General features: G+C 47.7%; 1 protein-coding gene across 5 annotated transcripts in view; it reads left to right on the forward strand.

The window, feature by feature from the left end:
* Positions 1 to 23,350, forward strand: part of MYO16 (myosin XVI) — a 576,627-nt gene that overhangs the window by 479,309 nt on the left and 73,968 nt on the right. For all 5 annotated transcript variants that reach the window (XR_009400078.1, XM_059378159.1, XM_059378158.1 and 2 more), the window contains exons 28-30: positions 1,147 to 1,249; positions 18,356 to 18,452; positions 22,942 to 23,188. Coding sequence is in view for 4 of the 5 variants with exons in the window: in XM_059378159.1 (XP_059234142.1) it covers positions 1,147 to 1,249; positions 18,356 to 18,452; positions 22,942 to 23,188 (447 nt within the window). In the remaining variant the exon portion in view is untranslated. The remainder of the gene's footprint in view (positions 1 to 1,146; positions 1,250 to 18,355; positions 18,453 to 22,941; positions 23,189 to 23,350) is intronic.

Here is a 23,350-nt window from a genome sequence, read left to right on the forward strand (position 1 = left end):
GCTGGGCACCCCCGGCGAGGGGACACTGACAGAACCCTAGAGGGGGACCACTCTGGGGTGGTGGTCGGGGGGCACACGTCCAGTGCTCTCCTGGCTGCTAAGAGGGAGCCCGGTGGATACTGGACACAAACGGGGAAGCGATGCTCTTCCTTCCTTCCTTCCTTGCTCTAAGGAAGCAAATAACTCGTTTTAGAAATTGCCAAATTTGCTGCAACAAACTTCAGATGGAAATCACAGACATTTTACAGAAAGTCACAGAGAACTTAAGTGATTTACCTTTGGGCATTAAATTCCCAAAGCAGCCCAACGTGGGAATCGTAAACACAGTCCAACTAAATGCGGTTACAGGAATCCTTGGCTGTTTCTTCTTCTCTGTCCCTCCCCTCCCCCTCCCCCTCTCCCTCCCCCTCCTCCTCTTCCTCCTCCTCCCCTTCCCCCATCTTCTAACACAGTTTACCTCCACGCCAGGTTAAATAACGTGCATGCAAGGGAAATTTTACATCGATTTTTTAAGTGGCTGGTAGAATTTTGAAGGGCATTTTAAAAATCCATAAAAAACCATTATATTGCCATGGATTTCAGCTCAAGAATGTTAGCTATTCAGAGGAACTTTCAAATAAATAAATAAACAAACAAATGTCCTTCTAGAGGATTGATAAAACCCTATAGGTGGGCACAGCGGCTCTAGATCCCACTTGAATAAAGCTTCCAGATCTTCTGATATCCACATTATAGATTCTTACTACCTCTAGGTTGATTTCAAATGGTCATAAGGAATTCTAAGATTTCTTAAAAGGCATATTTTTGAGAGCATTCTAAATATTTCCATGAAAACAAGGACTTTTCTTTCCTTCAGTTCCTTCTGTTAAATGGTTTCGTCAGTCCGTGATAACAGTGTTAAACCTGCGTTAAAGGATTGAAACACATATTTGGCTCATTTTAAAAACTCATTCTCACGTGGCAGAAGAGTAACGCGGTTGGACGAGGTTCAGCGCACGATGGATGGAGACTTGGGGGCTCGGGGGAATCAAGTGGGGTCTGGGGACGTTTTAAGGAACAGCGGGACCGAGATGACCCTGCCGGACAGAAGATGCATTTGCTTGACACACTCAGTCACGGCTTTCGTGTCCCCGCTGCTTTCCACAGGTACAAGCCGCTGGCCCATACGCTCCCGAGTGAGAAGCAGCCACTGTCTGCCGCGGAGAAGTGCCGCCTCGTTCTCCAGCGCTGCAAACTGCAAGGCTGGCAGGTGAGTGACCCGCGGGCGACCTGGTGTCGCAGCTCGGGATTGGAACACACCAGCAGGGTCCCCGTGGCTGCCAGCAGCCTCCGTGGCAAAAACAGGAACATGTTTGCGACGAGCCACTGGCGTGGTCCCTGGGAGCATGTGGGTCTTTCGGATTTTCCCGTTGTCGTGTGTGGTGGGGGACATGCGAGGAGGGCCCGTGGGCTCCCTCCATAGCACGGACAAGAAGTTCGTGCCGCATGTTGTTGGCCCGTGTGTCAGTCCCCTTGTCACTCGGGCTTTCTAAGGGAGTGAGGGGAGAGCAGACGAGGGCGTTGGTTTCTTGGCCCCTCGCCTGGATCCTGCCTTCTTCAGACCCGCTCCCTGGCTCGTCCAGGGCTGGGGGGGCCCTGTTTGCTGTCAGCTGCCACACACCGGAGAGGTCACTGTCCCTTCTACCTCACTCCATGGCAAAAGGTTTGTGTCTGGAAATATTCAGTCTTTTGTGTGACCCCTTGGTTGGCAGAGTCAAGGGACCCGTGGGAGCGAGAGCTCCTCCTTCCAGAAGGAAGAACGATCATGACACAGAAGAGCCTGGGGGGGCTCGCCAGAAACAGCGGGGTACAGTTCTGATTTTGTTCAGCACCTGAAATAACATCAGAATGCTGTCTGTGATGAGTGTGGAGAACACGAGGTTTGAAACTTCTGAAAGCATTTGGGAACATCCTGCTCCCAAGGGCGATTCAGGAATGGGAAACAGAAGAAAGACGCAGACATCAGAAGGCCTGGGATGTTTCCAGCCGTAGAACAGCAGAACGTGCCCACGTGGCAAAGAGCATGGCTGCCAGTCGCTTTGGCAGAACTAACAATTACCACAAGCAGCCATAAATGTCATGTTGAAAAGCCTGGGCATCTCTAAGAGACCACGTAAGATAACAGACGAGGCCAGAGATGGGTGTTTCCCTCCTGATGGTTCGGAATCACTGGTTGTATGTGGCGGCGTATACGGGGGGGGGGGGGGGGGGGGGGGGGGCTGGCACTGGCCCTTCCTGCGTCTGCGGAAGAGGACATGAAACCTGGAATGTCAGACTGATGACTGATGACTCCATCGTCTGTGCCGCCCAGTCTCTCTCTCTATTACCTTCTCTCCTTTTCCTTTGTTTTCAACCAATAATGGGACGAGCTTTAAATAGTCTGAAGGCAGAGGCGCATGCGGTCGGTAGGAGCCGTGTACTCGGACGTGGGATTGGAAAGGGAGTGAGGGGGGGTCGCTAACGTGGGACGGCGTCCACTCACCGCCCTGCAGCCGGGGCAGAGAGGCGGGTTCACATTCAGAACGGGGACACGGGCTCTAGGACGCGGACGTCATCGTGACTGAATCACTGCTGGGATTTTTAAGTCTTTGGGCAGTAGTGGTTCCCGAACACGGAACTCTGAGATTTTCTTGTACTTTTTTCCCTTTAAAGTATATTCCGAGGGACGCCTGGGTGGCACGGTCGGTCAAGGGTCTGACTCTTGGTTTCGGCTCAGGCTGTGAAGTCAGGTCCCGAGATGGAGCCCCGCGTCAGGCTCTGCTGAGCTCGGCCTCTGCTTGAGATTCTCTCTCTCCCTCCGCGCCTCCTGCTCGTGCTCTTCCCGTTCTCTCTCTCAGAAAAAGAAGAAGAAGAAGAAGAAAGACGCACAGATAAGGATAATATGCTTTATTAATACTGAAAGGCGGCATGGGTTGTGGAGAAAAGGCGAGGGCCTCTGGAAGAGGTGTTCCCCCAGCGGGTGGTAAGCCCGGTGTGCGACACACATCGGTCCTCTGATCGGGGTCCCACACAGGTGCCTCCTGACAGCCATTCCTTCTGCACCACTGTGTGGGCTGGGACACTCGAAATCGCAGCTGCGGGAGGTATTATATCGCAACACGCGTAGGAACTTTGAAGAAGTGCATCAGAATAAAAAACGGGGACAGGTTCCCCTTTCACTGCACTGGTCTGTTTTCCCCACTCCTTCACTCCCCAAAAGGAGACTAAAGATACGGGACGAAAGAAATACATGAACCCTTTTACTCTCCGCGTGTCGGGTTGTGTGCTCCGTGGCGAGCTGGTAGGGAAGATGGCTTTCTTCAGCGTCTCCAAAACATAACGGCCCGTGTACTTTTTTTTTTTTTTTTAAAGATTTTATTTATTTATTTGTAAGAGAGAGAGAGTGAGAGTGAGCACAGGCAGACAGAGTGGAAGGCAGAGTCAGACGGAGAAGCAGGCTCCCTGCGGAGCAAGGAGCCCGATGTGGGACTCGATCCCAGGACGCTGGGATCATGACCTGAGCCGAAGGCAGCCGCTTAACCTACTGAGCCACCCAGGCATCCCACCGTGTACTTTCTACAGTAAGACAGATCCTTGGCTTCCTAGAAATAAAGCTTGTTCATGTTACACTTTTATGCTAGACAGAGAGCAAAAGAATTTGCAATTAAATAATGTATTTAATTAGAAAGAGAGAGCGAGCGAGAAGAGCAGAGGGGAGAGACAGAGAATCTTCCACAGACTCCATGTCCCGTGCAGAGCCCCAGGCCGGGCTCCATCTCATGACCTGAGCCGAAATCCAGAGCCACGTGTTTAACCCACTGAGCCACCTAGGTGACCCAGCAGAAGAATTTTTTTTTTTAAACATCATTTATTCCTGACCTGGAAAGTCAGACTCTCCAGTCTCAAAAGCAAAGCATGTGTCTGAAACGTGTCCTTCGCTGCTGGAGGAGTGGCTCGGACTCCCTCCCGGCGGTGGACCAGGATGAATCCACCACGGAGCTGTGGAAGCCACAGTGAGGTCCTAACGGATGGCTGTCGTTTTGGAGCACGATTCCCAAATTACCGAGAGTCACGATGTGCGTTTCTATTAAGCAGTCAGTGTTCATCCTTGGGTCTGAATGGTTAGCGGGAATTAATAGTCCCTTGTGCCCATATTTTTAAAAGCAGCGCTAGGAGCCAGCAGGGATCGGAGCCATCTTTACTGTGCGAAACTGCGCAGAGCGTTAGCTGGAAATTCAATTCTCTTTGCTAAAAATACGATGAGCCTCTTGCCGCCGCTCTGATGGGTCTTGGAGGTGTTGGTAGTGGGCGCTTCCGCTCTCCTTTACATGGATCAGACTCCGTGCAGGGGAGCCTTGGAGGCGTCAGCAGGGGGTCCGCGCCCCATCTTCTCCCACTTTTGTACATCGTAGCAACGCGTCCGCTTCTGCTTCAGAGGCGGAGAGAGACCTGCTCCGTTCAGTGCTGTTGGGTTTGTTTACTGATTGATTCTCCGCGGAGTTGTGGGTCTGGAGTCAGTGTGGGAGGCCCTGGAAATGTTAATATTTTATGCACGGTGATTCCTCTCATCTGTAGAACATGTTATAACTATTCTGAGCTCTGGCCTTCTTTGATTTAAGCCTAATAACAAGGGTACGCGGAGAAAGGAAAGTCGGCTGGGTGGATGTAATGAGCTTGTCTGAGAGAGGAGGCGATGGAGCCTCGCAGATGGCCCTGCTGACCGAGGGCCCGGGTGCGGTTCCCGCTCAGTTTCCGCGGAAGGGCCTCTCTGCCGAGACCTGCATCTGTGTCTCGGAGGCTGCGGTCTTCCCACGGCATTTGACTGGATCTGTATCTTTTACCGCAACCATCTGAAGCGCTGCTGTTCAGATGACGCAACTCGAAAGGCAAAGGTTCTGCGTCGCGGCGTGAGCTTTGACCAGAGGCACGTGCGATCTCGTTACGACTCTGAGCAGATCGTGGTCCGTGTGTCCTCACGCTGGTCGCTCACCTGGCCGGGGCAGGAGAGTCACAGGGACAGCGGCCCGTGGCAGGTTGGTTCTGATCCCGGTCGCTCTTACCCAGACCGTAGCCCAGAGCTTTGGGACTCCCCTTCCTCACTGCATCTTGGGGGGAAAGGAGAAGGAGGGAGGGTGAGCGAGAGGAGCAAGAGCAGCTGGACAGGGACAGGGAGAGCTGCAGCCAAGCAAGGACTCTCGGGGTTTCACTCCAGTCCGTCGCACACCCAGACCCAGCCCCCGCTCCGGCTCCGGCCCTCTAGGCAGCCCCGGGCCGGAAACAGCTCTGGGAGACAGTCCCGGAGACGGAGTCAAGGTGACACTGGCTTGCAGCTCAGGACTTGAGCGAGGGCAGTCTCAGAAGAGTCGTCGTAAGCCCTTTCGGTAAATCCCCAGCCTGAGGCTGCCGGCCGGCTCCCTCCCGTGTTCGGACTTGCTGGGGCCCCAGCTCTCCAGAACGCTCGCTCCCTCCGCCCTGCTCCCTTCTCAGCCCTCAGGTCGCACACAGGTCGCACACCTTCTCTAAGGTCTGGACAGCCTGTCCGTCACCGGGGATTGGCGTGTGTCGAGTTGGCTCCTGCGTCCCCAGGACAGGAGGCGCAGTGGATGGTAGCGGATAAGTCTTGGTCCCTAAGAAGCTGCCAAATCATACTATACATTTTACATGGACACACGGGTGTTTAAGACTGTTTACGATCTGGAATAATTCACCACAAAAACCTGAGAGTGGTGATATCCAGGGCATTGTTTGGACGACAGTCAGAAGTGCAGCCTATCTCTATGATTCGAAGATAAATGTGTTCATAAGTTACTTTCTGTAATTGAGAATTATTTTTAAAATTTGTTACCACCCCATAAATACAATTTAAATAGAATATTATATAGGGTCAAATTAATTATCTTGAGCATTTATGAAAAAGACATGTTCGTCACACTGACTCTGTTTTGCTCCAAAGCGCTTTTGCCTTTAAGTGCTAAGTAACCTGTTGTATTTTCTGCCTCACTTCTTTTTGTTTTTAAGATTTTATTTATTTATTTGACAGAGTGAGATCACAAGTAGGCAGAGGGGAAGACAGAGAGAGGAAGGGGAAACAGACCTCCCCGCTGAGAGCCCGATGTGGGGCTCGATCCCAAGACCCTGGGATCATGACCTGAGCCAAAGGCAGAGGTTTTAACCCACTGAGGCCCCCAGGCGCCCGGCCGCCTCACTTCCTGAAGGACCCTCCCGCCTCCTGTCACAGGATTCCAACCACTCGCCACAAGTGTTGGCAAACCCGCTCGTGATGCTGTTCTCTTAACATTCTCAACATCGTGGCTTTCACATCAGATGCTTTTGTTTTGAACAAAAGTGAAAAATAATCAGGATGTAGTGGTGACTGCCAAGGAGTCTTTCTTTCTGGTCGTTTCTTGTTCGTGCAGACAATGAAATGACTTGTTCTTTCAAATATGGCGGCCTCGTCAGTGCCTTGGCCTTGTTTGATGTGGATTCACACCAGTTGTTTGAGGAGGAGCGGAAGGTTCTGGAATTAAGCTGAGCAGACACAATATGACTGACTTGCAGTACTTTTGTGAGATCCCCGTGTTATTTCTTGCAGGATCTCAGTTTTCTCTGTCGCACCAGGTACAGTTTTCTTGATGAAACAGAGTCTTCAGGTGACTTCATTTGTGGAAAAAATGCAGAGAGCTCGAATTAAGTCACAGACTGAAAGCAAGTTGTGTGGATCCGCAAGTTATTAACCGTCCGTGGTTTGTTTTTAACAATTATTCTGATACATGCTCTATCTAAATACGTCCATTTTTTAGTTCAGTTTGACTTTCAGGCGCCTTTGAAAATAATCCCTCCGAAGCTAGGCACATGGAATCAACCGCTTTCTGCCCTGGTCTCTCCACACCACGGCAAAGTGACTGGCAGGCACTTAGGCCCATGTGGAACATGCTTGTTTTGCTGTGTTATGTCATTTATGTAAAGTGAAAACTTTTGAAACTACTAATTCTAAGTGGAAAAATAAATGGTATAATCTGATTTTCACACATTTTCTATGAATCAACTGGTTATAGGATGATTGTTTCTGTGTAGTTATTTGAATGCTGTATTCATTTTAAAGCCATCTGGTGGGATGACGAAGGCAGAGACAAATCTGTCGGAGTCCGTGCGAGCGCGGCTGGGGGCGCCGTTTGCCGACACGGAGGCTCAGAGCGCAGGGCCCGTCGGTGCGGGGGAATGGCTGGCCCGCGCCGGGGAAGGCTTTCGTGGTGAAGTTTCACTGTCCCTTCGGTCATGTTCCGAGGACTTTGGGAAGTTCTGCGGGAAGGCAGGGAGGGGAGTCCAGTGAGGGCAGGCTCCTCGAGACAGGGGTGCAGGGGACTGTTGCTGGGAACCCTGGAAGGAGAGTTGAGAGAAGGCGACATGGCGCCAGGATGAGAAGGCAGACCCAGGAAGACTTCCGGGGACTTGGCCACGAGTGGACAGGCAGGAAGTGAGGAACAGAATGGGAGCTTCAGCTCCTCCCAACTAGCCCACGACACGAGGGCTACCCTCGCGCGTGTGGGCATGTGAGTGTGAGAGAGAGACAGACAGAGAGGGGCAGAGGGACAGAGGGACAGAGATCCGGAAAGAAACAGCCAGGGGCTCTCACAAAAGACAAACCCCAAATCCTAGGGAAATACACTTTTCCTATTTGTGTTGGTTCACTAACAAAAAAATTGCAAGAATTATTTTCCTTACCGTCATCTTCTAGTGTGATTTTCACAGGGTGGCCTAGATTTCATGGCGTGTCTCCATAAAATATATGGTCTTTGAAGGAGCCCCTCTTACAGTGCTGAGCATTGCAAGATTAACATTTTACCATAACATTAAATAAAATCAGTTGGATGAAGGATTTATTATTTCATTAATCTAAAATAGTACAGTAGAGAAAAGATAATAAAAGTAAGAGCAAGAAATTGTTGAAGTTTTAAGCACCTTCTACTTTTTTTTATATCTTCTAAGACAAGACAATGGTATTAGAGCCCTTGGCTCTTATTAGCACAATAAATTAATGGTTTATAACCTTTGTTTTATTACTCAAGGAGCACTTCATAAATCAGCTGTAAGTACAGGCTAGAAAATAGCCTATAAAATTATTCTTTCTCTCACATCCCTTTCCTTTCTCTAGAATTATTAATGCTAAAAATAATAAACGTTAGGGATCTTAGAGTATCTTTTGGTGCTATGTGCATTATAAACTGAGAATTACTATATCCATGCACAATATTGACTTCCTTTTTTCTCTTGTACTAGACACACACACACACACACGAACACATTTGTGTTATGAAACTGGTGTTTATTCTTAATAAGGAATTTGAAAAATAGTGAAAATTAAAGAAAAAATACAGATCACCCATCATCGAACTACCCAGAGCTATGTACTTCAATGGTTGGGTGTGAATTTGCTGAGTCAGCTTTAAAAAATAGTATTACAAAGTCTGATTCCTGGGCAGTGTGTCTCTCTCCTCTTTCACTCTGAACTCCACTGAGGAAAACTCCCACGTCTTCTTCAGATATATCTCTCTAGATACATACAATAAGTATTGTCGTGCGTGCGTGTGTGTGTGTGTGTGTGTGTGTCTGTGTGTTTCACTATTACTTTCCCAACGGCGTCTGGTACACAGTAGATACCGAACATGTATTTGCTGAAGGAATGAATAAATGTACTGACTACCACATTTTTTCTTGGGAAATGAAGGTGTCCACCATCAAGCCTTCCCGACATGGTAGCTTCTTCAGAGCGTTCCTCTCAGCTTCCTTGCACAAAGGGCTCCGTGTAAGACCTGCACTTAATAACCGGTCCGGGAAACGGAGCCGTGCCCATTCCTAATCCAGCTCTCGTCCCCTACAAGTCCAGTTCACTTCCTCCAGCTCAGGATTATTAGCCGATTGAGTCAACAAGCATCTTTGGAGCACCCCTGATGTCCCTGAAACTACACGAGGAGATACGGTGCATTTTAAGGTGGAACGCCGTGGCCTTCTTCCACAGGCTTGCGAGCTAGCAGGACCGAGACGGGGAGGGGGAACCACAGTCAGCTAATGGAGAAGGTCAGGAATCCGTGCTGGGAAGGAACCCACAGGACGCTGGTTTAGAGAGGCAGTTGTCATGAAGAGCATCTCTACGATGAACACGTGTGGGCTGAGATGTGAAAGTTGAGGAGCAGGAGGCAGGGTCCAGGGCGGGAGCCGACGGTACCACGCCCTGAGACAAGTTCAGCTGAGGGCTGGGGGGGGGGGGGGCAGGCTGACTGGAGAACCAGGAACTGGGAGAACTGGGAGACGGGAGAGAACGATGCCATGGGGCAGTGTTTCTCAACCTTATGCTTTCATTATCACTGCACTAGGGAGGAAAATTAATGAGAGAAATTACTAACAAATTGATTACTGGGAAGAGTAAAAAAAATCCTTCACTCTGACAGTGACTTGTGGTCCTCCAGAGCTCAGTCCTCCCCGGCGGTCATTAACAATCGCCTGACAGTTACTAAAAAGTGGCGGTTCTGTCCATGCTTTACCCAGGGCTCTGTCTCATGTGTATCGATCTGGCGTTATTTAGTCCTGCAGCAAGCCTTTATTAAGCACCTACTGGATGCCTCAAACCTTGTAATAGCCAAGGATTTTTTTTGCTGATCAGGAACTGGGTTCACCCTTTGGGGACACCAAGTCACCACCTTGAGAATGAGGCTTAGCGGTGAGCAGGGACCAAGCCCGTGGGACTTTGGTTGCATCAAAACACCACATTCCGCTTCAAGTTCACCATGAAGCCATCCATAAGCTTTAAAGAGGATAATGAGGTGACCTGATTTATGCTTTAAGCATGAACCAGTGTGTTGCCAGACGCAAGAGCAGGGCGGGGAAGCCAGTGCACACGGCCTGCAGCAGCAGAAGTGGGAGGGACGGGGAGCCGCTGCGGGGAAGGGACAGCGGCCTTTGGTGGATGGGCCTATTAACTCCCTTGAAGAGTGAAATCTCCTGTAAAACCGACGTTGTTAACAAGTGTGAGTCGGCCACACGAAATAGGGCGGTTCTCGAGATGACACGAAGGCCTGACTCCCTGGGAGTCGAAAGCAGAGACGGTTCGCAAACATCCATGCCGATGAGTCTCAGAGAAGATGTGAGCACACACACTACAGATATTTGGAAAATTCGGAAATCGATGTAAGTATCTTTTTTTAATATCTAAAAATGCTCTTTAGGACGAATGATATAAGAGCCAGGGCGGCATGAGTCGTCCCAGTTTTAGAAGCAAAGCAAACCTCAGAAGACACACGAGGTAGAGACTTGGCAGACACTGGTGGGGGAGGGCCCCCTGGACGTACGTGTGTGTGTGCGCGCACGTGTGTGCGCAGGCCTCGGGCAGGACAGCGGGCTGTGACTGTGTGTTCACTGCAGCTAATCATTTATAGCATACACATTCCACGAGGCAGGTAATTTTTCATAGTATCGAGGCCATTTTGTTAAAAACCGAGACCAATGTTGTTCCTTCAACGAATGCATCCACCTCTCCGATGGCCTCCTCTCTGATTCTGAAGCCGATCGGCTTTGTGAGGCTCTGGCTTTGGTTTGCTTTTCCTGATGGGTAACTTTGAGCTGAAGAGGTTTGCTTTCGTCAAGCTCTTGACCACCTAGATATGATTTCTGGAATGAAGCCATGTGTGGGGTCACATAGGGAGTTACTCACCAATCGGCTCAGAATAGGAGTTTTTGTTCATCTCTGTTTGCTGTACAGGTCATACCGTTCTAGGTGAGAGTAATTCGTTTTCTAAACCTGTAATTATATGTAATTCAAGCAGAACCACCTTCCTCAAATACCTGAAGACGTGGTACTCTGTTCGATGTGTGTGGCTGTAATTATCTTCTCTGTGTTGAAGTTAAACTTCAAGAATAGTCTATTTATAACAAAGAGAAATTGTATTTTAGTATAAATGTATCCTCTGAGGATGTTTAAAAATACATTTAGAGCCAGGCTGAACATTAGAATATTTCCATTTGGTAGTTTTTCAAAGCTGCCATGAAAATGTGAAGTATTGAAATAATAACAATGAAATGTACACACATAAAATAATGTCCATCCTTAGAAACACAGTGAATCCAAGAAGCAAATAGGGAAATATGTTAATTCAGCTTGAGGAAGATAAATTTTAGTTAAATGGTTCTTGCTCTGAGCTTCTTGAAAGGATAGGCCGTATTCTATTCATCCTTGGGGTCCTAGAACCTGGCAAGGTGCTGGGTATCAGCGCCTGGCAAATGTTGGGATGGATGGATGGATGGACGGACAGATGGACAGATGGACTGCTGTGTAGTTGGTTGGATAAATGGGTGGATGGACATACTCGTGGATGTGGGGATGAATAGAGAGATGGTGGAGGAGTGACTGGAGAGAGGGAGGCACAGTTGGAGGAGTGGGGGGGGGGGGGGGGGGATGATGAGCGACTAAGCAGCTTGGGAGGACAGACCACTGAGAGCATAGATGGGTGAAGATGTAGGAGACAGGAAAGTCAGGAAAGCTGTTAGATACAAGGCGCCCGAGAGTATGTGAAAATGACACCGAACCAGGAATCCGTGCAGGACTGTTCGTGGTGGGCATATGGACGTGCTGGGGTTTGGAGCTGTTTCTGTTTGGAAAAGGTTACCTGGTAGGCACAGAAAGTGCTTCGCGTGGTAAAAGTAGAAAGAGCCGTGTTTTAAAGGAACACAATGACATTCTCAGATCCGCAGGGAGGAAAACAAGGCTGACGGGACAGGGACGCAGACATCAAAACACATAAAGACGGTATTGTTCAGAATCTTGTCAGGAAGGCTGATTTAAAACTGGGAACAGACCTACTTTGGTAGGGCACTTGAAGAGATAGTGGGCATATTTTTGGAGGGCTTGTATTACAGCGAATGACGCAACTATGTCTGCAACTTTTGATGCAGCTGCAACATGAGATACCTTGTCTTTAAATGAGAAGTATTTCTTAGAATAAAGCTAGTGTTTTTAAAGTAAGGGATATTAACATTTTCAAGGATTAATTCATCAATAATAAGGAAAATAGAGCATTTTTGCAGCAAAAAAATAAAACAAGCGTTCACCACAAGGTATTATTAAGTGTATGGTGATCATTAATAAATATATTTCAATAATAATAGGTATACAGAAGGGCAGTATCTAACATAACGCGGACAGCGACTACAACATTGTTCAATACAAATTCCATGCGTAAGAACGCCGCCGTCCCTCGGTCACATCTACAGAAGCCTGGCACCAGTTTTCCGCTCACGTAGAGTGTGTGGGATGTGGAAGTAGCAGTAAAAAACACCTATTTTAGAAGAGTCAAATATGTGAGCTCTTTAGAGATGAACAAAAATCATATTGTGGAGGACTTTGAATGCCGAATCCAAAGTCATACGTTTAAACTGCTAGGCTTCATGGAATCATGAAGGCTTCTGGAGGGTTAATAAACAGGAGGCCATGTGCAAGTCCGAGGCAGGTAAAGAATTGGAGGAATTTGGGAAATCTGGGAAATTTGGTGGCCCCAGAAATATGCAAGGTTAACGTTTTTGTTTCTTACTCTTTTCATTAGATGCGTTTTTGCAGAATGACCAAGTTCAAAGAGTTTGTTATATTTCGTTTTTAAAATGTATGTCAAGTGAACTATTTTTTAGTATCTGGGTTCATGTTGTAGCTCGTGTCCAGTAAGATCATTCTTGAAATTCTGCTTTCTTCATTTTGGTGTCCTGTCTGCTGTCATCTTCTCCACCTTGATGGATGTGACTTAAGATCTTCGTATTTGCCTGACCTCATCCTAGCCCACTGTATCTCACAGTCAAGTTGAATATTCAGACGGGTACACAAATAATGACAAAAATCAGGAACTAGCGCTATTCTGGAGGTATAGACAAAATGTGTTAGCGACGTGGGTATGCTATTAAAATGAATTCATTATTTTGAGGTACACGCTAGACTCAGAGTTCACCAAGCCCTCTGTGTTTTCAAGGGTGGACAGGAGCTTCTCCAGGAGATGATTAGGAGAAAGGTATATAGTACGTGTTCAGCCAGAGTAGAAAAGCAAGCTTCCCTTTTGGAATAGCAGACAACATGATCTAGTTAGAGAATAGATATGTCTGAATGCACTGAATAGAGCCACAGTATAAAAAGTCTGATAAACATTTCCAAAGAGCTTGAACGTTATCCTGAAAATTGCCCGCTATTAAATCATGTTAGGCAGGAAAGTAACATGAGTTTGATGTTTAGAAAGATCACTCTGAAGATGGTTTTGCCCGTGTCTCCCAGTCAGTGAATGGGGGACGTACCTAAAAGGGCAAGGCCAGTAGTAGGCTCCTCCTGTGGGAGTCCTTGGGTTGCCATGGAAACCCATGGAAACCTGGAGGGTCTGTCCCTCTACCCCTCCACAGGAGGGCCACCTCTGCCAGCAGGCTTGCCTCCCCTGTGCTTTGTCTACACCTCTGTGATGGGAGGCAGCCTTCAGTGATGGTGAGGAGGAAAAGGAGAGAAGAGAGAAGAGTATCTTCACGGGGCCCGTTGGTCTCTACCTGGGGCTGCCTCGGGTTTACCTACGTGCCATCCCTGCGCCCTCCAGCAGCTGTCCGTGCTCCCTCAGCACCCCCCCAGAAAGACCCCCAAAACTGTAGCAGGAATTGAAGCTTTCGAAGTCATCAATGACAATTTTGTTTAATCCTTTAAAATCTGTCACTTCCAAAAAAAAAAAAAAAAAAAACCTAATGGTTTTCTAATAAAAATAGCAATGACTATAATTCACAGATGGTTTACTTTTACAGGAGTCGGAATGACATTAACATTTTAATCTCAGATCAGAACACTCTGCCTCTAGGGAGGGCACAGGGAGAGGGCTCAGGAGGCGAACATTTTAACCCCTCCTTCTCCTTCTCTCTGGTCGTGAGAAACATCATTTTATAAGAGAACGCAACTAAAATAAAAAATGTGGGTGACTGGAACATTTCGTTGCCTCCAAGTGAATCCTAATTTATTGGATTTGGTATAGCACACCAAGGCAGAGATGATGGGAGTAACTTGACGGGAATTCATTCCACAGAAAAAATTAAAATGGCCAACGTTTTTCTCCTGGTCAACATCATTAATAGACAATAAAAATATAGAATCCTTTTGATCTTGTCTGGATTTCCTGGTTAAATAAGATTCCTAGATTTATGTCCCCGTAATCCTTATCCTGAGGGATAACGGAGGACTTAAGAATACAGTGTGTTATTCAAAATAGTTTCTGACAAAGAAATTCAAAATACTACTAAATGATGAATTTCATTCTTCAAGGAAAGAAGAAGCATTTACTCTAAACATGCCATCTCTAAAAGACCAGCAAAGTCAAACAAATGTTAACATTTCCAATGGATATCTCCAAATATTGCCAATCCACAAATAAATTACCCAGTAAAATGTATGTATGTGTAAAGAGTGAATGAAGGAATGAATGGGTAGGCCCATAGGGTAAGCACAAAGTAAGCCCAAGTAGCCGAATGAAGAATTTTTTGGCCATCTGAAGGTAATGGTGGCCCAATACCCAGCCATACCCACAGAGTCTAAGGCTGTGCCTTAGCGGGACACCTGTGTAGATTTGGGCTTCTGTCCCCTCTCCTCACACTGAAATGCAAGCCCAGAAGCCTCCCTTATTACAGAACCTTTGGTTTTACCTCTGGAGAATTTTCCTGGGCCCAATCATACCAGAGCCTCGGAAGGAGCCTGGGAAGCAGGTCTAGCCCTCTGGCTCCCAGAGGAACATCTGCCTGTCTAGCACCACACCCTCCCCCGCCAATGTCCCATGTCTCACGTTCCCACCCAGCTCTTCCCTTGCCATTGTCCCAATCCATGGATCTCAGGAAGGACTCCTTTTATCCTGCCTGCAAGACAAGCAGATCTGCTGTGTGAAGCACTCAGACCCGCCTTCGGGCCCTGTGAAATCTCTAAGATGCTGTGAAAAAACCCTACTGCCTCCATATTTACGCCCCTTCTAATTTAGCCTCCATATGCGAACTGGAAAGTGGACGTTCCTGAAAATACTGTCAGGAGGTTTCACTTTTTCTCACTTCCTTTGTCTCAGTGGGGGAGTGGGGCTAGCTGACTCATTGCTCCCCAGCCTTCTGTCTTACGTCTACACCACTTGTAGACTATCTTCACCCCACTTTTCTTTCCTCGCCCCCATGATTTGTCCTATCACCTACTGGCTGCCATGACTTCTCTCCGGTTTGCTGAATGACTTAGGGTCCGGCTCATGTTTTCAATGACCGTCATAACTTATTTTCATCCTTGAAGACATTATCATCCATTGCGATGACTCATCTTCTTATACGAGGACTTCACAATTCCTTATGTTCTGTTTCTAATCTGAATCCACCCTCCCCACATCCCCACCATTTGTGAAGCTCAAGAATATATCTTCATATTCTCCAGGAGAGATGTAAATGTATATGCATAATGGAAAGTATGCAATGCAATATAATAAATGAGGAATCATTCATAGGGTGTTCTGGAGACACAAGTGAAAGTCATCAAAGCCTACTAGAAGTGGATTATTGACTCTCAAAAATCTAAAAATGGGAGTGGGGCTTGAGCTCGGTAATGAAGGATGAATAAGAGTTGGCCAAGACACAGGCAGCTGTGGTAGGTTCTTCCCGATCCAAATCGTTGATGACATGATATTGTCTCACTTCACCAAGTATCTCCCGAGCCAAGTCCAACAACCCATTCTTCAGATGGTTTTAGGAAGGAACTTGATAAATTTCAAATACAATTTCAGGAGTCATTTTTAGGAAATTTAGCTGAGATCCTCTTTCAATCTCCCAGGGGATCCACTTTGCTCATATCAGAATGTCCAGGTTTTCCTGGAGTATTCTTCACTATGTGGCCACCGGTTACATGAATGGACCCTTCCCTCATCACTGTTGGTGCAACTAGCCCCTAACATGGTTTTCTGCCCCTAGCTGTTCACAGGCTGCTTTTTCTGCTCCACATTCATCTTCTCCCTCTATCCCTAGACACCCTGGAGAATTCCTGCCCATCCTTCAAGACCACATGGCTGAGATAACTTGTTTCTTCATGACTCCTACCTAACCCCATCTTGATTCCCCGTCCTTAGGTGTAACTCGTCATTTTTGCTCACTGCTGATCTTCCTCAGGAAGCTTGTCTTTGAGGACACTATCTTCCCTCATATCCCCAGCATCTCAAGATCTACCTACTTCCATGTTTCAAATGGCTGTTAGAAATGTCACTCTGGGACCTCATTGTCGTCCTGTCCAACTCCCTTCTCGTCCAGCCATGGTCCCCATTTAATTAAGAGAGTGGAACTGGAACCTAATTGTCTTAATTCCATTCCATAGGTCTTTCCCCCATGTTGAGTGCCCCCCCCACACACACCTGATGAGTTCCCCTAGGGATCATCACCAACTCCACCCATTGGGTCATATGGGTATCATTGGCTGTCACTCTTCTGGACTGCATTTTGGGACACAGGTTTGCATGCATTTTGCCTTTGCGATTCGGTTTCCCACAATGAGTTGCATACGACAGTCAGCGATGAACAGAAAGACGCCATGCTCCCTCCTTCCCGGTGCCTGTCTCACAGATTTGTTCCGCGGCGCTCACAGACAGTACCAACTGTTCTTCCTGTTGGCTGCCAAAATAAGTCAGCAGTTGGGAAGGGGGGAAGAAAAAGACTATGAATTATGGAAAATAACTCGGGAGAGAGAATGGCAACACAGTGAGAAAAAGTAACAGCTCTCTGTAGCCCCCCACCCAGGTGAGTGTCTCAGATCTCAGCAAACTACAAGAAAACTAAGCAAAGAACAGCCTCCAGTCAAGCAGGAGCCTCTGAGACAGGACAGTCGTTGAGAACTTGCCCCATGATCTGATTCAGTGGCCTGACCGCCACCACGGAGGACTCAGGCCCCAGTCTCTTGCACAACCATGTGTTTCGTGGTGAAGGGGCCAGCTAGGGGGATGTGACAGCTAGATGGGGCATGACAGCATAGGTCTGGAATAAACTCAGTTTCCAAATAAAAAGCTTCATAAACTGCCTCTGGCCAGGCATTCTGGAGACATGTCTGACCTATAAACCCTTCCAGTGCTTGACAGTGTGTGCACAGTGTGACCTGCGCAAGGTGTCATTGTGATGTGGGCTGGAGCGGAGGGGTGCTCGCAACTCAGCGACCCCGTGCATGCTCGGGAGCACACGCGTGAGCCTTCTCGTCATGGTGGCATTTGTCTCAAGTTCTAAGAAGATGATCCTGGACATTTCACGAGGGGCGCCAGAGCACTACTTTTTCCTAATCTAGCAGAACCTCACCTCCGAGCTCCCCCAGCACCTCCTGTCAGTATTTACCAGCCTCCTCAGAATTATTTACGCCTGCTTCCCCCCAAAGCCTACGAGAATTTACACGGTGAAGGGCATTCCTCACACCTACCCCCAGCTCTGGGAATTCTTAAACAATACGCACGACACCCAAGAAAATTATTTTGACAACGCATGGGTGTGGTTTCTCATTCTGTGGCTTGAAGACTTCCCTTTGGCCACTGTCTTCCTCTGCAGCCGTGCGCCCAGGCTAGCTTGCACACCACCGTAGCTTTTGCGGACGCTGCTTTGGTAACACGCTTCTTAAAAATGCTGCAGAAAAAATGAATAAATAAACAAAAGAAGATAAAATAAAATAATTAAAATCCTTCAGGGAAATGCCTATTGTACTGTCATTTACAGAATCAACTAGATGGTTATGGCGCATAGATGACTTTGTCAATGACTTTCTACTTTGGGGCTGCAGCTTTGTAACTGTGGGCCTATGAACAGTCGGTGTATGATAACGTACAGTAACATGTAGTGGGAAACAATTATGGAAATGACACATTTGTGTGTCCGCTTTATGGGGTCTATTGGTCTTTTTGTTTTATCATTTTCTTTCTCCTAGACTCAACTCTGCATAGAGTTGAGGAAAGGAAAGAATCACCGAGGGAGGAGAAGGGGATGGTCTCAGCTCCTGGTGGGGGTCAAGGCCTGTGTCGCTCCTTGGCCAGACGTGTCACGGTCACCACAACTCTCTGTGTGGGCCTTTGCAAGCATTAATGCCATGTGAGCACACGGCAAGCACACTTTTTGAATAAAACCTTTGGGATTGCAAGTAGATGTCATAGCGTTTGGAAAAGAAATTAGGGAAAATGTACCGGAATTAATATTGTTAGCTGCGTTTCTTCTAATCCTCTTCTGGAGAAATCTCTTGCCTGACTGTTCCCCCAGCACCATTGTTGGTATCTTCGTGCAGTCATGTCTCCTGCTGTTTGTGTTTTAGATGGGAGTCCGGAAAGTGTTTCTAAAATACTGGCACGCCGACCAGCTCAATGATCTGTGCCTGCGGCTCCAGAGAAAAATTATCATCTGCCAAAAAGGTAACAATCACGCCCTCGCCTTTCTGTTGTGAAATACAGAGTCTCATAGGGCATCCCCGAGTTGATATGTTGGTGGGACCTTCTCCGCGGTGGGCCCCTCTGTCCTCGCGATGACACCACGTGCGGGTAGGCCCGGGAGCTGAGACAGCCCTTCCGGTAAATCAGCGCACGCCTGCTTGGCCCCGCTGTATCTGGTAGTCATTCCACATGAAATTTCATATCAAAGTTTCACCCCCCCCCCTCAGAGGTATGAAGAGGGACTATTCGTCTTTTATAATGTACGCAGCCAGCACCTTGCAAATATTCACACTTGTTGATCTGGGCAGAAAGCACAGGGCAGGAAGACGTAGCTTTGAATCTTCACTGGGAACCACCGCCTCCGTCCACCACAACGAGGCACTGAGATGCCCCTAAGAATCATATATAAGCCATTTCCATCAGCATCCCTGGTACGCTGGGATTTTATGGAACCCTCCACGGGCTTGGGAAAATCCTTAACTCTTCCCTTTCCTTTATAGAGACAATAATATCGGACTATTATCTTGGATAGCCGACAGCAACAGCATTTTCGTGTTGGGAGAGATCCCGTGCAGAATTTTTTCCCCTGCAAAAATCCAAGAGACCATTGCAAATGGGCACATTAAAAAAAACAAAAAAACAAAAAAAACAAAACCTTAACTATGCCACCTATAAAATATATATACACTTACTAACATTAATTTTTAATGTGCTTAATGATTTGATTATATTAGATATCATAAATGATATCTGAAGAAAGGTAAAAGAAGGAGATACACAGGCTAGTTTTGGCAGAACCTGTTATAATGAGCTTAGCTCTCTGATCCCTCCGGAAATAAACACAAGCACAGCTCGTGGATGCAGAAATCGGTTCGATTCTGTTCAAGCCTCTGTCCATGGAGCCCCTGCGTGAAATCTCCAAGGGGGGCCCCATCGTTTTCTGATCGTTAAAAAACCCTGCTAGATGCTGGTGCTTCAGACTGTCTCCACAGAAGTACAGGCCCCGTCCGAGAAATGCTCGGATGTCAGAACCGCCTTCCAAGAGAAATGCTCGGATGTTAGAACCGCCTTCCAAGTTGAACCATCCCTCTTAGCCACTGCAGGCCCTGCAGGGGTGGGGGTGGGGGGTCTGGGCGTGGGTCTCCCCCTGTCTACACTCCCCTGGGGCTGGCAACAGGAAGGGAACAGGGCAGCCCTTCTGTCTGCCTGGCCCCCATGTGGGCTGGCCTTGGGGGTTCTCTAACGTGGCTACAGGTGTTCAAGGGCGGCTCTTGGCTCTGCAGGAGCACACCTGCAGGAGCCTGCGTGCTGCTCATCTGAGAGGTGGCCTGCCCTCTCCTGTCGACAGTCACCTGGACTTCTCCCCCACCCCCAGCCTCTGGCCCTCTGCCCCCAGTGCTCTCAAGTAAGACCCTTTCAATGACTCCAAGCAGTCATCTCTTCATAACATGGACATCTAGTGCCCGAGAAACACAGTAGAGGACCCCGGCACAGTCCACCGTATCCTCCAGACTCTAAGGTCCCATGGCTGGTTCCACCTGGGCTGCCGAAGCCCCTTGCAGCAGCCTGGAGGTCAGCAGTGGTGCAGGGAGCCTTGGGGATGGAGGCAGTCCACCCCAACTGTAGGCAACCCCTGCTCCTCTCTGGCTTATGAGCATCTGGCCCCTTTGTCCTTCATCCATGGAAGGAGAGGCTGGGGTCCCAGGTCAGTCTGCACTCCACCATTGCAGTTCTGTGCATGGGCTCAGCCACTCCCCTGCTGTGCCTGTGAGCACCACCTGGGGACCAGTCAGAAATGCAGAGTCTTGGGCCCCCCTCCACATTCAACATCTGCCCTTACAGCCTCAGCTGGAGCTGGGATGGGGGCCCCGTCGCCCAGACCAGTGCCCTCAGCCCTGAGCTCTGGGGCCAATGGAGAATCCCATTTACTGTCATGGTGTCCGCACGTAGAGCGGGATCCCGAGTTCTCCTGGAAATGTTCCCTTCCACACAAGGAGAAGAACGTGTACTGCTTCTTCGCTCAGGGGTGCTCACTAGGTACATCTCCCTGATTTAATGGCAAACAGTCAGGTGACCCTACTGACCTGAAAGTGAAGAAGAACTCTAGGTATCCCCTCATGTTGGAAGATAAAAACTGAGACAGGTCTTAAAAATGTGACTTCATAATAAAAACCATAATTTCAGATTGCATAAATGAAATAATGGAGGTAAAAGTATCTTTAGAACTACAGGCTCTTAAATGCAAAGCATTAATTATTGATTTTTATTTTTATATCTCTTGGAACAATCCCTTCAGTACTTTTCACTAGTGTGAAATTTACTCAACATTTATACAATCTGGAGTTATTTTTTGTTTTTCAAGGGTTGTCGTTTTTCCTTTGTACATGGTGAGGTTGGGGAGAAAGCCTAAACTTTAAGCATTTTAATATTCAGTGACTCCTAATGGAAGTTTCTTCCTGACCCTACATGTTCACTTGGTTCTGGCTGGAAGCGTCAGGAGAGCCAACTTTTAACTTGTCTGAAAGAGAACAAGTATTGGTGATCGATTGTGACAAATTTATTTTTACGAGTTGCCTCTAACTGAGGAAAGCAAGTCTCAGCAGTTGGTATCTCCCGGATGTGGGACAAGGGCCCCCAGTGAATGTCCGTGCGGTGAATAGCTCTTCTCTCACGGGGTCACAAAACGTCCGCCGTGGCCACATTAATCTTCCCTTTATTCTGAAAGATTAACATCTTGAATATACCCTTCTCTTCACCTTTGAAAAAGTAAGTGTCTGAGTTTTTTTTTTTTTTTTTTTACTGTACCAGGAACAAGCGAGCAAACGGACGCATTTGAGCTCTTCTCTTATCTCTCAGGCCCACCGCATGGTTGATGCTTCTGCCTTCTACGCTGCATTTTTCATTTCGGGAAGTCTGATCATACCTTTCACTGCGAATTCTTTTCCCCCTTTAGATGGGTTCAGCATGACTGTTTCACAGTGAACTTCATACAGCTGCCTTCCAAAGTAACTGAATATTTAGTATCGCCATTGGGTCGGGGGAACCTTAAGCATTTTAGACGTCTGCATATTATTTGCCTCTGGAGCCATAATTATGGAAAGTTGTGTTCGGTTTTCCACCTTCTAATCGAATAAAGGCATCAAAATGAATATTCTAGATAAGCCGCACATTTTTTTTTTTTATTAGCAGAGAATAGTTTAAAGCACTTAATGTTTTACAGGACTTCCCCCCACCCTCGACACTATAAACAAAACAAAGTGTCTTTGCTACACACATTGGTTTCTTCCCCTGAGATTTTAGTTCTTCTTAGAGTTCTAGCAACTCCTTCTGACCTTAGAAACTTGGAATTGGAAGGGGTGGCGTCCTAAGGTCAAAAGGCGTGGCTGGATATTTGCACCTGTTCACGGCACCCAGGAAAAGGGATCCTTGACCCTTTCGGGCACGCTGACTCCCTGTCGCAGGAGCTGGCCCGACCTGTGCACACACCGCTCATCGTTAGAAAGTTCTTCTTCGTGTTGACAACAGTATGCTTCCCGGGGTCGTCCCCGTTGGTGACCTGCTCTCTAGGGAGCTCAAGCAGCATCTGGGTGGCCCGAGGAAAGGGAATGAGTTTGGGTGCATAAGCACGGAGACTTGAAACCTGGCTCTACCCTCCATTGGTTGTGCTTCCATGGAGGAACCTTCGTAGCTTCACTAAGCTTCTCTTTCTCTGGGTGCACAATGGAGACCATGGTTCATGAATCATCCTTCATATGAAGTGGGAATGAAATGATGGAGAGCCCGACACATGGAAATGCCCTTAAATGGTGGGCATCATTACTTCTGTTCTCACGTCTTAGCATTTGTTACTGACATATTAGCAATTTCAAAGTGTGTTCACTCGTTTGTTTCTCCTAATTCTTACACATTTTTCTTGCTAGCACCCTTTCCCTGGAGAGCAGGAAGGATGTCCTCAATTCACACATAATCTCTTTCCAGAGTCTTAAATGCACTGCTTGTTTGTTTTGTTTTGTTTTGTTTTTTAGGAGTTCAATCATAGTCTTATTAATAATACGTGCGTGTTTTTGAAGACGACTTCCAGAAGCCTCAGCCGTTTCTGTTCTACTGGGATATAACGAGAGATGAGCAGTGCCCCCTAAAGTGGCCCAGTTGCTGCCACACTGCAGAATTCTCTGTGGTTTAGACCGGGTTCCTCCCCACTGACCTTCTTTCTTTCGTCCGGACCATCATGTCTAGCCTGCGTTTCAAAAACAAGTGTGGATGTCTCATTCCTTAGGTTATAGATTTCGCCTCTTAGGTGTTATTGTTGCTGAATGCAGATCCCTTCCCAAACACGAGATGAGAAGGTTTTGTAAATCCCAGTTCTGGGTGAGATGCATCTGACGAGGCATCCGTGTGTTGGGACTGTGTGTGTGTCTGGGTTTCGCTTCTGCTCCTCTCACTGACCCATGATTGTGTTCTTTTATGGAAGTTGTAAGAGGGTTTCTCGCACGCCAGCACTTGCTTCGGAAAAGGAGCATCAGACAGCAAGAGGTCACGTCCATCAACAGCTTCCTGCAGATTACGGAAGACATGGGGTTGAAGACCTACGATGCCCTGGTCATTCAGAACGCTTCTGACATTGCACGTGAAAATGACCGGCTGCGGAACGAAATGAATGCTACCTCCCACAAAGTGAAGGTGGACGCCGGACACAAGCAGGAGGCAGGAACCAGAAGGTAAAGGCAGATCAAATGCAACTTTAATTACCTTTATCATTGATCCAGTGAAGTCAAGAAAATCCCAGTAGTCCTTAATGCAGGGTTCCGTCGAATATGACGGTGGGTACGGGAAGGAGCATGGGCGTGCGTGTGGGTGACTTGCTCTTCAAAACCTCCGAG

This window comes from Mustela nigripes, chromosome 15, assembly GCF_022355385.1.
Source record: "Mustela nigripes isolate SB6536 chromosome 15, MUSNIG.SB6536, whole genome shotgun sequence".
Taxonomy (NCBI): Eukaryota; Metazoa; Chordata; class Mammalia; order Carnivora; family Mustelidae; genus Mustela; species Mustela nigripes.